General features: G+C 36.2%; 1 protein-coding gene across 2 annotated transcripts in view; it reads right to left on the bottom strand.

Annotated features, from left to right (window-relative positions):
• The window catches only part of LOC139122098 (protein dcd1A-like), a 53646-nt gene that overhangs the window by 19816 nt on the left and 21602 nt on the right, over nt 1-12228 (bottom strand). For both annotated transcript variants that reach the window (XM_070687486.1, XM_070687485.1), the window contains exon 4: nt 3589-3671. In XM_070687486.1, the coding sequence (XP_070543587.1) occupies nt 3589-3671 (83 nt within the window). The remainder of the gene's footprint in view (nt 1-3588; nt 3672-12228) is intronic.

Raw genomic sequence — 12228 nt, 5'->3', positions numbered from 1 at the left:
TGTCAGTTGCGAGGAAAACATTTGAATATTTAAAACAATCTTTCAAAATAAATAGGAACATTACAATGTAAGAACACATTGTTTTCTATTGAACGGCATTTAAAGGCGCCCTTCTCAATCCTGGTTCTCGCATTAGGGAATGTGTCAACAGCCCATTAGCAGTTTGCCATTCTTTTGTTTTCCATTGAATATTTTATCAAGTAAATAATATTTATATTAGATAAATCTGATAATTGAGTGGGGCTTTAATTCACAGGCATATGGTACCAAATTGATGATGTCAATAAGCCGATAAGTCCTTTGAGAATTTATGCATAAACCCAAAGTAAATGGACCTTTTGGGATATACAAATATAATGAACCCCTTGGTGGAGAAAATGATAACCACTTCAATAATCTTCCGCATAATCACGCGATATTTTATCATCCCTTATTCGATACATCAAAGTCTCCAAGGATAATTTCCAATTACAATGTGCAAATACCAGAAATCCCGAAGGAACAATCGATCCGCTGAGTAATATACACGTCGATATTTTCCTTACATATCCGACTCCATGGGCACGAAGAAAAATAGCCTGGCACATGCACGGTTTGACGCACCACTTCAGTTACAGTGTATCATGATATCAGATCAGAAACCAACGTCGACAACTGAAGATCAGAGAAATCATTGTAACTCGATTTTATAGAAAAAAAACTCGTCAACAACATACATTGATATGAAGAGAACAGAAAACAAACAATGTGCTTCTTATACATGATGAACATATTACCCAATACCGGGGCAACAGGATATACAACTTGTATACCGCAGTTTTTTATAAACCCCCCCCCCCCGTTTTCGCCTCATGTAGGGACTTTTGATGGAGGGACTGTAATGTACAGAGTTTTAATCCCTCGCACAATTCTGGACTCCAAATAAGTGCCTATAATTTGTTGGAAATATAGTGTATGGACATGAAAAAAGTTTTGGGGCAAACAATTTACACTTTCAATTGAAGCCCCGCTTATTCAACTGAAACATGTTAAGTTTGTACTTTGTAGTTTGAACTGTACGCGATGAACCTACACGTAACAGGGAACTGAGTACCCCCGTCACCAGTCTTAACACTGGTGTTTCTTGTTCAAAAAGTTGTATCATATGATTCCTATATTAGTCTCGACGTGCTAACTTATATTCATGCTTTTAATTTTTTCATTTCCGTGACTGTATTGAGAGTTATAACAAGAGATCTGAACGTTGACGGCGTACCGACATTACTGTGCTCTTGATGACGTCATCAACTAGGACAGTCGACTATTCGTAAAACTGATCGGTGACCTACTTTACAAAACAGTAAGAGCTTGTAAAAATGAAACAGTTGTCTTTCACGTACATAAAATATTAAATGCAGGGCGTGGTACATATCGCCATGGCTACACAGCGTGCAGAATTAGTAATATAGAGATATGTCAAATGAATCTAGGCAGATATAGCAATTAATTACTCGGCTTAATCAAATTCAGCTTACAAATCTGATTGATAGGGGGTATAATGTGCTGTAACTACTCCATCTTGTCAACTCAACTTACGTCACACGCTCATCGTCCCGCACCTTGCTAATGACATTTTCTGGTGTCACAGCCCATTCTGAATAACTTTTCTCTCAACTCAAATTCTCAATATTTTAAATTTTAATAGCTCATCCATGTGCTCATCCATGATTTAATCGCAACTAAAACCCTTATCGTTATGTACAGACATGCTGAAACCTTTCATCACATGAATAGTAACCAGACTACCCGACACAGAACATTGTCAAAAACTAAGATGTACAAAAGTCAAGTCTAAGAAAGGTATGTTGCTATAAGCGTGAAATTTACTCCCTACATTGCCTCGATTGAATTCAAGCAAGATACCCATTACAAATGGAGAGCCATCCTTTTAAATAGTAGCAGTAGCACCTGCAGTATATCTCTTTATAGTTAAAAAATTCAATTTTTGGTCATCAAGTTCGCTTCCGGATTCTTTGTCTACTTACCTACCTACCCACCCATCCACCCACCTACCTACCTACCTACCCACCCACCTACATACATACTAGCTGTGGAAACGCAGCTATATGTTGGCGGGGTAGCGTACGTCGGTATGCGGGTCATCAAAAGGTCAACCCCGCCACGGTTGACCTTTTGATACATACATTCATACATACATACATGCATGCATGCATGCATGCACGCACGCACGCACGCACGCACGCACGCACACACACACACACACACACACACACACACATACATACATACATACATACATACATACATACATACATACATACATACATACATACATACATACATACATACATACATACATACATACATCCATCTTATGGCGCTTATATTAGCTACTTTAGAGCGAAAAGATGCAATGAAGTGTTATGGTAAGATGTAATATGGGCAGATCGTCTATGTAGCCGACACGAAACGAACTGTCTGATACTAGCTACCAAATACTATGACAAATAGTAAAGAATGAGCTACAAAATCACTGTCAGTTTTAAGTTGCACGTAGAATAATTCTGTGCCTTTGTATGAAATACTATAAAAATAATAGAAAGTGAGCAACCAGCTGAAGTTAGTCGAGGAGACCTTAAACGCATATAATTAGCATCTCATCGTCGGCAACATGGACTGTGTGCCGTAATAATGGAAGACATTGTGCTAAAGTCGTCAATTATCTAACTGTCTAAGTTTGATTCAAATAGATTTTTCTAAAACGATTACAGATAACATCAGCAGTTCCAAAGCATGAGACGTCGTTAGACGTCGTTAATTTTAGAGTAATGATTTCTGTATGGTAATCGTTTCTGCATTGATTAACCACGTATTCCAGGATTTAATCTTCATCAGTCAATGCTATCGAAGTCATGCATTAACAAAAACGACACGCTCGTTGTGCATTGTGGAATTCTACTGTGGCCCTCATGGGATCTCTTTTCAGCCAGGGCATAACCCGGTCCTAGAATTCAACAACTGTCATGTCACTTTGATATTCTAATTGACATTCATAAAACTTATCTTGTATTCGAATTCATTGACTGTAGACTGCATTTTTAAACGAAAATTTGATACATATTTTTAAATTCTCTATTAGGTAATGGCATTGAACCCAAGCTTTCGTGTTCAAATATCTATCTACCATTTTTCAGAAATCCACAACTTGTTGGAAACATATTGAGGCGTGTTAACGATGACTTGATAGATAGCCATGTTCACCGTTGACTGCCTGGAATGGATCATATGTAGATGCACACTTTGCTGGCGAAGCTGGTGCTTTTGACAAAACAGATCAATTGGTTTTAATTAAACTGTGTTAAAGTTAAAATTGTAAAAATCTGGAAATTTAATGGCATTTATTGCTTTTCCTTTGATTATCAAATCAAAATATTATGGATCTCAAGAGCATCGTTTGCAATTACTTTGTATTAAACTTGACGTATATATCTTCTCATTTAAGAGGAAAACGTCAATTGCTAATGATGAAAAAATGCAATTTTCCGGGACGATGAAATTAATCGATGTGTAAGATCATGAGATACTCACAACTTTCCATCTTCAGTTTACAGTGTTGTTCATCCATAGGAAAGCGATTCAATTGCATATGACAGGCCACTGTCAGGGAGAGTCTGTGGATGAGCCAATGGTAACACGTGTTAGAAAGCTATCATTTGCATATAACAGGCCACTGTCAGTGAGAGTCTGTTGATGAGCCAATGATAACACGTGTTAGAAAGCGATTCATTGCATATAACAGGCCACTGTCAGGGCAATCTGTGAATGATCCAATGATGACACATGTTATGTAATTGTAATTCTTGTGAACAATCGTAGTCTTTGAAAATGACAAAAATCGTTAGCGAGATAGATTCAAACCCGCAGAAATATCGGTATTTTAATGTCTGTATTTTGTAAACAAAACTAGTGTCTCGTCATGAAAAGAGAGTAACATTTTCAAGCCTTGGTATAATGTATAAGTGTTTCAAAATACATATTTGGTGTCCAGTTGTTAGAGGTTTAGTTCTTTTATGTCTAAAATGGATGTAGATTATTTGACTCTAAAAGAAACACGATTGGAACTAATTTCGGATAATTGGATTTTTATAATCTTTAAATTTCTCAAAAGTGTTAGGTGCCAGATAGTTTAATGTTGCAATAATACAAATTACTTATAAAAAACAAGTGTGTAATGTAAAAAGAAAAGCAGAGGGGATCACATTTGTAGATTAAATCGACATTACTTCAGCATCCAATTATCCAAAACTAGTTCCAATCGTGTAAAGAACAGACGTACTTTTTAAAGATAATACTGAAACTCGTCGCACTAATTTATAAATTTTCAGTATTTCCTCGGAACCTCGCGCCCATATTGCTGCCCTTTGCTCATCCGGTCGTTCATAGTCAACCTTGATTATATTACATTTTGTATGTTTTCTGTGATCACTCTAGTTAGCTGTACATACATTTCTGAATAATACATGAAAGAAACGTGAAAAAATTGACCAACTGCTGAATCTTATCTGATATAAACCAACTTTGATGTTGTTAAAGATTAAATATTATTTTTATAACGTCACATAAACCCTTCGACATTACACCAAAATACTGCTAACGTTGCATACTAATCAGCTGAACATGAAGTATAGGATGACCTTACAGAGCATAAATCATCTCTGGTTTTTGCGCATAAAAGAGTGATTTGATAACAAATGCTTAATAATGATGTGTTGAGGTTGTACAGTTTGCTTCAGCAAATTCCCGTCTGTACTCTGTTCTGATGATAACAGCAATAAAACTCTGAATCCCTGTAGTAAACTGATAGTATGCTTGTGTTTTGAAGGAAAACATGAATTTTTGACGAAATCGGAGACAATCAGTCTGGACTTTGTATTTGTCTACATGGGTAGAAATCTCCTTGGAATCTGTCAATGTACTCCACGGAATTATTTGAGATATCAGTCATCGGCAAAACATTCGAACAAATTCGCTATACTTGACTACATCCCAGGAACAAGCGAGTAAAATTAGTAATGAATTTACATTGCAACATCGGTGCATAAAGTCTATGCAAATGAAGATAGCACACCCTTCGGACATCCAAAGCCATTGGTCATACCTATGCATTGAACATTTAGTCGCGCGAACACATAATAAGACACAAAAACAAACAATCACATAATTGTGAACAGAGCAAAAAACAAACTAAAAGACAGTCATATGAATGATAAAAATGATATTGACTCGAGGTGAACCAAGTGTATAAGAAGTTTTGAAAGAAGTAAGCGGATCCTGAGGATCGTGCAAGACTTTCTAAATGTAAGCATAAGAAATCCTAAGAAGTGCCGAGGTCCGAAACCCTGATATAAACTGTGGACACTTCCGTGTTTGAGCAGGATCAGGAAAAAGTCAGACTTCTACTTTTAAAAAAATTCTACTCTCTTCTCTAATTTTGTAACTTAGCAAGAAAATTGGTTCGTTATTTACAAACTGGTACATATCACTTAGCTGTCCTTGGGCAATTGACTTTTGCAATTAAAACAAGAGACAATAGTTGTAAAATGTTATTACGTTCACAAAAAAAGCATTTCATAGAATTCAGCCAAGAAATACTAAGCCGCAGTTTAATATGTACAAGACCATGTATTAATTTTTTTATAAGATTCTATATCTGTATATACATAAAAGCCTTCATTAATATGCAAATTAGTTATCTGTTAGCATTGTGCAGTTAACAATGCCATAGTCTAGTTTGATCATCCTGATCTGATCATTTGGTGCGCCACATAAATTTATGCGACTTTTTCGCATGTTATTTTAAACAGCATTTGTATTATTACTGAAGTTCATTACATACTAGTAGTATGTGATTGGTTGAATTTTTGACCAATGAATATGTCATATGTTCACTGTTCCTCTGCAAACTACGAAAGAAGTAGTCTGAAGACCATATAAGCGGTAGTTGACCAGATCATTCATCTTCTGTCGAGGGTGCTCCTTGCAAACATTCCTGAGTGCCTCGGGCGAAGTACCTTCCAGAGCGATGGCTCCAGATTTAAACACAGTAATAACATTACTACCTGACAATCGATGATGATCGGACAGGTCTAAACTAAAGTTACGCTGTTCCCAGGTCAACTATCAACAGTCGTCGGTAAATGCTTCAGTCTACGGTCCTCGGTGATATCAATGTACTCTCTTCGTACAATGCAAAATAGTTTGAAAGATTGCCGTGTTGAGATTGTTGTGAAACATCTGCAATCAACAAGTATCTCGCAGAGTGGAGTGAACAATAATATCTTTCACTCATGATATTTTTTGTATTTCATCTGTTCGTTTTATGTTGCTTAATAAAGGTCTCGGACCCGTTCAAATATGTTGGTTTCCATGTGTGTCTTACTATTTCCGATTAACCCAGCTTAAAGTTTCAAACTTTTCGTTTTGCTTTGGTCTATTGAGATATTTCGGCTAGGCCTACCCTAGACCAACTTGTGACATATTTGCAATTACTTGTAGCCTAACAATTTCCAATTATCGATGATTAACTTTCTGCTATCGTGTTTTTACTGACTTTGAAAAAATGCTCCCGTATTCAATGTAATGAAGAATTAAATAACTTGCAAACACACGACACCATGCCTTAATTTGGTTCGTGACCAACCAGTCACAAACCCATGACCAACCAGTCACGAACAAAGAGAAGGCATTGTCTTGTCGTGTGAGGCTGTATTGTGATGGATCGCCCGAACACTGTGATTAGCTATTCTGACAAATGATGTTTTAATATTAAGATTACATTTATAGATTAAACATGATTCGAACTAGTTTGGGACTTTACAATTTTTTACAAAATGATCTAATTTATTAAATATGTTACACCATATTTTGCTTACCTTCTTAAACATTTATTCAAAATTTACGATATGTGCAAATGTTATACGAGTAAAAATAAATAATGCATGACTGTAAAATATCGTTCAAAACATAAGACCAATATTGATAAAAATATGTGACCTTGTCTATATTTTCTTCATCACTAAAATCCTAATATTTAATAACCTCAACTTGTTGTTTTACCTAAACCAAAATGAACCGTTTCAATCGATTTACAGTATAGTCAATCCCGGTCATTTAAAACATGCCCTGACTATACATTTGGCATTTTATACGTTAACGAAAAAGTGAAGGACATTTCAAAAATGTCCTGACTCAAATATCACCAATTTCAATGTTTATGCAGTTTTCATAGAAATAAATCCGATTGAAGGGATACATATTTATCGATGTGCATTTGTTGCTTTCATCGATGACAACAATATTTTCATTTTTTGCACCATTCTCCGTTTTGAAAAATTCAAGCTGTAAAAATTTCGATTTCATGACACCTTCCTATTATTACTCCAATTAAAAATCCTAAATTTGTTCCAATCGAGTTAGAAATCAAGAACCAAAATATAAAATTTCACTGAGATCTGATTACTTTCACCGGTGAAGTAGCGCCAACAGACAGGCACACAAATGAAATGATCGCCAGGCAAAAAAAGCGATCAAGTGAAATTCTTCCAAGAGTGAAATACAGTTTGGGAAAGCCAAGTAGGTGACAGGTAACATATGATTATATCCCATTATCATTTCTATCAGAATTATCTTCGTTGTCAGTGGTCTACCGTCAATGATTTGCTCGTAGAGAGATTCTGGCGACGTTTTGTTGCACTCGTAGTTAGGGGAATTACGAGTTGAGGTACCAGTCCAGATCGTACTGCTTGTGGTAACTGAAGCTGACACACCAAGATGTTGATTGTAGCACAACTTTAAATCTTTATGGAGGATAGCAACCATACGTTCAGCGTTTCAGGTCTAAGTCATCAGTGTACATTCACAACAAAGTTAGATACGTTCTAAACTTACATAAATACATAATTGTCATCATCATACAATGGTCATCACGTGGAAATTTCCCACCAGTCTTAAAATATGATTTATGTACACTTTTTTTTACCTTGGTCGCGCGCGGCGGGGGGGGGGGGTCACCCTGGTTTTCGAATTTGGAATAGGGGGATCAGCCACTTTCTGACGTCGGCAAAAAATAATCCACCGCCCCCCCCCCCCAGGCCGAAGAACTGACCAGTCCCTAAATGTGAGTTATTTCTCTGTAGAGAAATATGTCATCTCTCAGATATATACTTGAATAATTTGCTGCACTGGATAAAAATGACTATGATTTTCAGCCTACCCAGTTGAAAACACCACATTATTTTTCGACGAAGTTCCTCAAACATTGCATTGTGGCTGAACACAGAATATTTATATAATATTAGTTCTGCAATCCGTAGCCCTACCGCTCCCTCGGTCACTGTCATTTCCGTATTTGAATATTCTCATTCAACTTTTACAAATAATTAATTAAAAAATGTGACGCTAGCATAACGCAACCTCCTATCTCCTTTTCGTACGATCTTGAACCAACCCTCACACGCCTCGGTCACGTGAGGGACGCTTCCAGATAAAATCTCTACAAGGGAGGGCGTTACAATAAAAATTCAAATATCGTGAATGTAGATTGCATTTACAATTCAGCTCTTTGTAGCTGCATAACATAGCGGGATGGAAGAACCATGGTCAGCTTTGTGACTTTTTTGACAGTGAGCAACCTTTAAAATGCACGCCAGGAAGCTAGCTTCAGTAAATATGACATGGTAACATCACTATACAGTGACTATACGTCGGGGGAAATGGTGTACACAGTTACACGAGCAACATATTTTGAAGTCGCGACTCCTCACACTTTTACTAAAAGACTCTAATCATCATAATGTTCTCTAAATAACTTTGTTTAGTAATTCACGGGTATTAGTAGATCACAAACAGGCACAATGAGCGTCCATATAATGCAATATAGACTAAATGTTGACATGTTCAATGGTAATCACTGTCTTGAGAGTCAAGTTTTGTATCGATGGTATAATTGACTGACGAAAGAAAGGCATCTGACGAAAGAGTATGTTTCAGTAGAGATCCGAGTAGATTTTCTGATGAGTTTTGAAATGAAGAAATGTAACACTGGTGTTAAATGTATGCTTACGATTTAAACAGTAGTGCCTGTTTTCTGGTTCATTATACGATTAATCAGAAATTAAATGAATGAAATATGTGCATGACAAATTTGATATTTGATAATGGCATGATGTGACCTATAATATATTTTCAGAATCATATGAGCATCACATCTGATATATACTATACTATCACAACATTACGTTGATAAGTTGTGATCTCAACCAGACAGTCATTCGGGAGTGATAAAATTCTACAGTCAATTACTGAGTATGTGATCACTTTTAAATATCCTGAGGTTAGATGCGCTTGACTCAGTTTACCAGAATATTATTGCAACCAGGGAAGAATGTTAAAGTAGCTCTATGTAAAAAAATTAATTGATAGGTTGTGTATTTAAAAGTTATCGTGGTCAAACAAAGACTCTGACGTCACCGTTCCTTCATTGTCATTTTTCAGTTCCTCGTTTGTTACATTTGTTATAATCTACGTCATCTTGAAATAAGCCTCGTTGACAACAGAACAGTTTTCTAGCCATACGAAATAACGAAGATGTTCAATGAAAAAATACAGGACTAAATGTCCCTCCCTGTTGATTTTTTTGTTAAGACCCAGGCTTGCGCTAACTGGGAGATATCCAGATTTTACTCGGATCTTATGAACAACATCTTGAATACAGTCAGATTTACAGCCCGGGTGAGTGTAATCAATCAAATATGACGAGCTGGATATTGGTATCGTGCTGTCACGAGTAAGCCGCATATTGTGCTTGCGTACAGAAATCCCTTGAAAGTTCAAGTAACCTCTAAACTTTGTCATAAATGGAAATTACATATCGAATGAAAGAGTGTGAAGTGAACGTACCCTCCCTTGAAAGATTTTTAAATTCATGCATAATTTACTTAGACAGTGGCGATATGTCCCTGCATGGTTATCTGCGAATACTATCTTTGGCAGCTATGCAAGCGTAACCTCACAACATGGCATGTACTCCTCCATCATAAAAAGTGTTATTTTAGAAATAAAACGTTCCGTTATCAAACTCTCATAAAGAGTAAAATGTTTTCACGCTATCCAAATATAACCTCACACCATGACGTGTCCTCTTCACTCATTGTAAACTGTTTTTTTAGAAATGACGCGTTCAGTTATCAAACTGTAATAATGAGTAAAATGTTCTAACGCTTCTGATAAACACGAAAATATGTAATTTTATGGATAAATATATTCATTTGCCGTACACTTGCAGCATATGAATTGAGCTATTTTGTTCAATTTATCATGACCAGCCGTTAATTAAACACGGAACCAATGAACAAATGAAGATCATCAAAAACACCAGACCCCTTCTGTCGATAGAAAAACTAACACACGATAGCTGTGACTATATAAATGCGAGATTGATTTGAAACCATACTAGATGAATCATATATCTGTATCGTATGTAACACAGCGCTTGATGAATGATAGAAGATTATTGATACATACTTAGACAATAGTCTAAGAATGTACACTATTTTCATCTGAATCTAATTCCCTAAAGTCAAGTTGAAAATATTTTCTGTCACACTAACACTTTTAATCAATTGAAACTGTCCCCCTCTTGAGTTCTCTACATTTCCTGCAGTCAGTCGTTGTTGCGTGTGCATGTGTAAGTTAACGGAAATCGACAAATTTCATCTGATCTCGTACAAAGGTATACGAGTGCAGGGAAATGACAGATGAACATCAACAATGTTTTAAAACTTATCAGATGCTACTTGGTTTGAAAATTGAGAATTATCACCCGTTTGGACATGATCTTCAAGTAACATTTCCGCATAGGGTATGACATTAATTTTTGAAGATTGTTTGGCGCAAGATTTTACAGTTCAGGAACAAGTAAATACGTTTAATACGCTTGTGTCAGCAGAATGCCCATTGATGTAATAAGACTTAGCGAACTTTAATGAAAGATAATCAGTGATCGATCGGGACAAGAAATCCAGTCTTCATTAGAATTTTTCTTATTTACAAGTTTCAGATACTGAGGCAGATGAAGACAACAACGATGAAAAAATGCATTCGAACATCACTTGTTGACACAAGGTAGTTGAAATAGACATCAGGAAGCATATATACAAGAATGGCAGCCATACCCATTCTTTAACCCTGCATGGAAACATTGTACCCATCCCTAGCTTCATGATACATTATTTCGTGAAATTTACACGGGAGATATTAATGCAAAAAAAGTTGTGACCATCACATCTATAGACCACTCATGGAATTCAACGGCCCTTTTATAAACATTGCTTGAAGTAGTAATGCAAAAATCTCCAAAAAGCAAAAAAAACCCCGCAAACCCACCCCCTTTAATTATTCACGGAACCACAGCATCGATAGTCCACAATGCAGATAGGTCAGTATAACGGAACTATAAACATATCAAAGCTTAAATCGATTAAGGTCATACACAAATGTAATCTTAGTATCACAAAATAATACAAATTTAATGCCATTAGAGTATGTTCATCGTGAAAAGTAGCCCCATGACGTGTCAGAATCTCATGGTTTCAAGGCAAAGTATAAAGGAACGAAGCGAATTAATGGCTAGGGACTTAAATCATGAAATAACCAGACAATTATGGGAGTTGAGCGAGCTGAGGAAACTCATAATTGGGAGAAGATCTTACATTTTTTATTTTAGCAACAATCATTTTATGTAATTTGGCTGTATTGCTAAACTAATTTGGAAAATATACCGAGCACCGTAAAATATCAACCAGATCTTCCTCTTCATGATACAAACTTTGGAAGAAAACACCAGTCCTGTCGAAAGCACAGTACTATCTCCAAGAGAACATTGTGTTAGAATTCCATTTACTTTATAGTACATTCTTTCTTCGAATCCATCTGAATAATGATAGACCACACTGCGGGAATATTAATGTCGATGTTTCTCTTGAAGAACACGTCGTGTCTCTGACTGTACAACTCCATCTTATCATTGATCAGATGGATTTGAAAGATAGAATGTACCGTCAAGTGAATAGTACTGTCAGGGACATGACGTGTTGCTCAAGAGAAACATTAACATTAATTTTCCAGTAGTATGGTCTATCATTCCCAGGAGTACTTCCTGTACTGCATCAA

Source organism: Ptychodera flava, chromosome 21, assembly GCF_041260155.1.
Source record: "Ptychodera flava strain L36383 chromosome 21, AS_Pfla_20210202, whole genome shotgun sequence".
Lineage (NCBI taxonomy): Eukaryota > Metazoa > Hemichordata > Enteropneusta > Ptychoderidae > Ptychodera > Ptychodera flava.
Note: the sequence above shows the minus strand (reverse complement) of the source record. Positions and strands in the feature narration are given on the sequence as shown.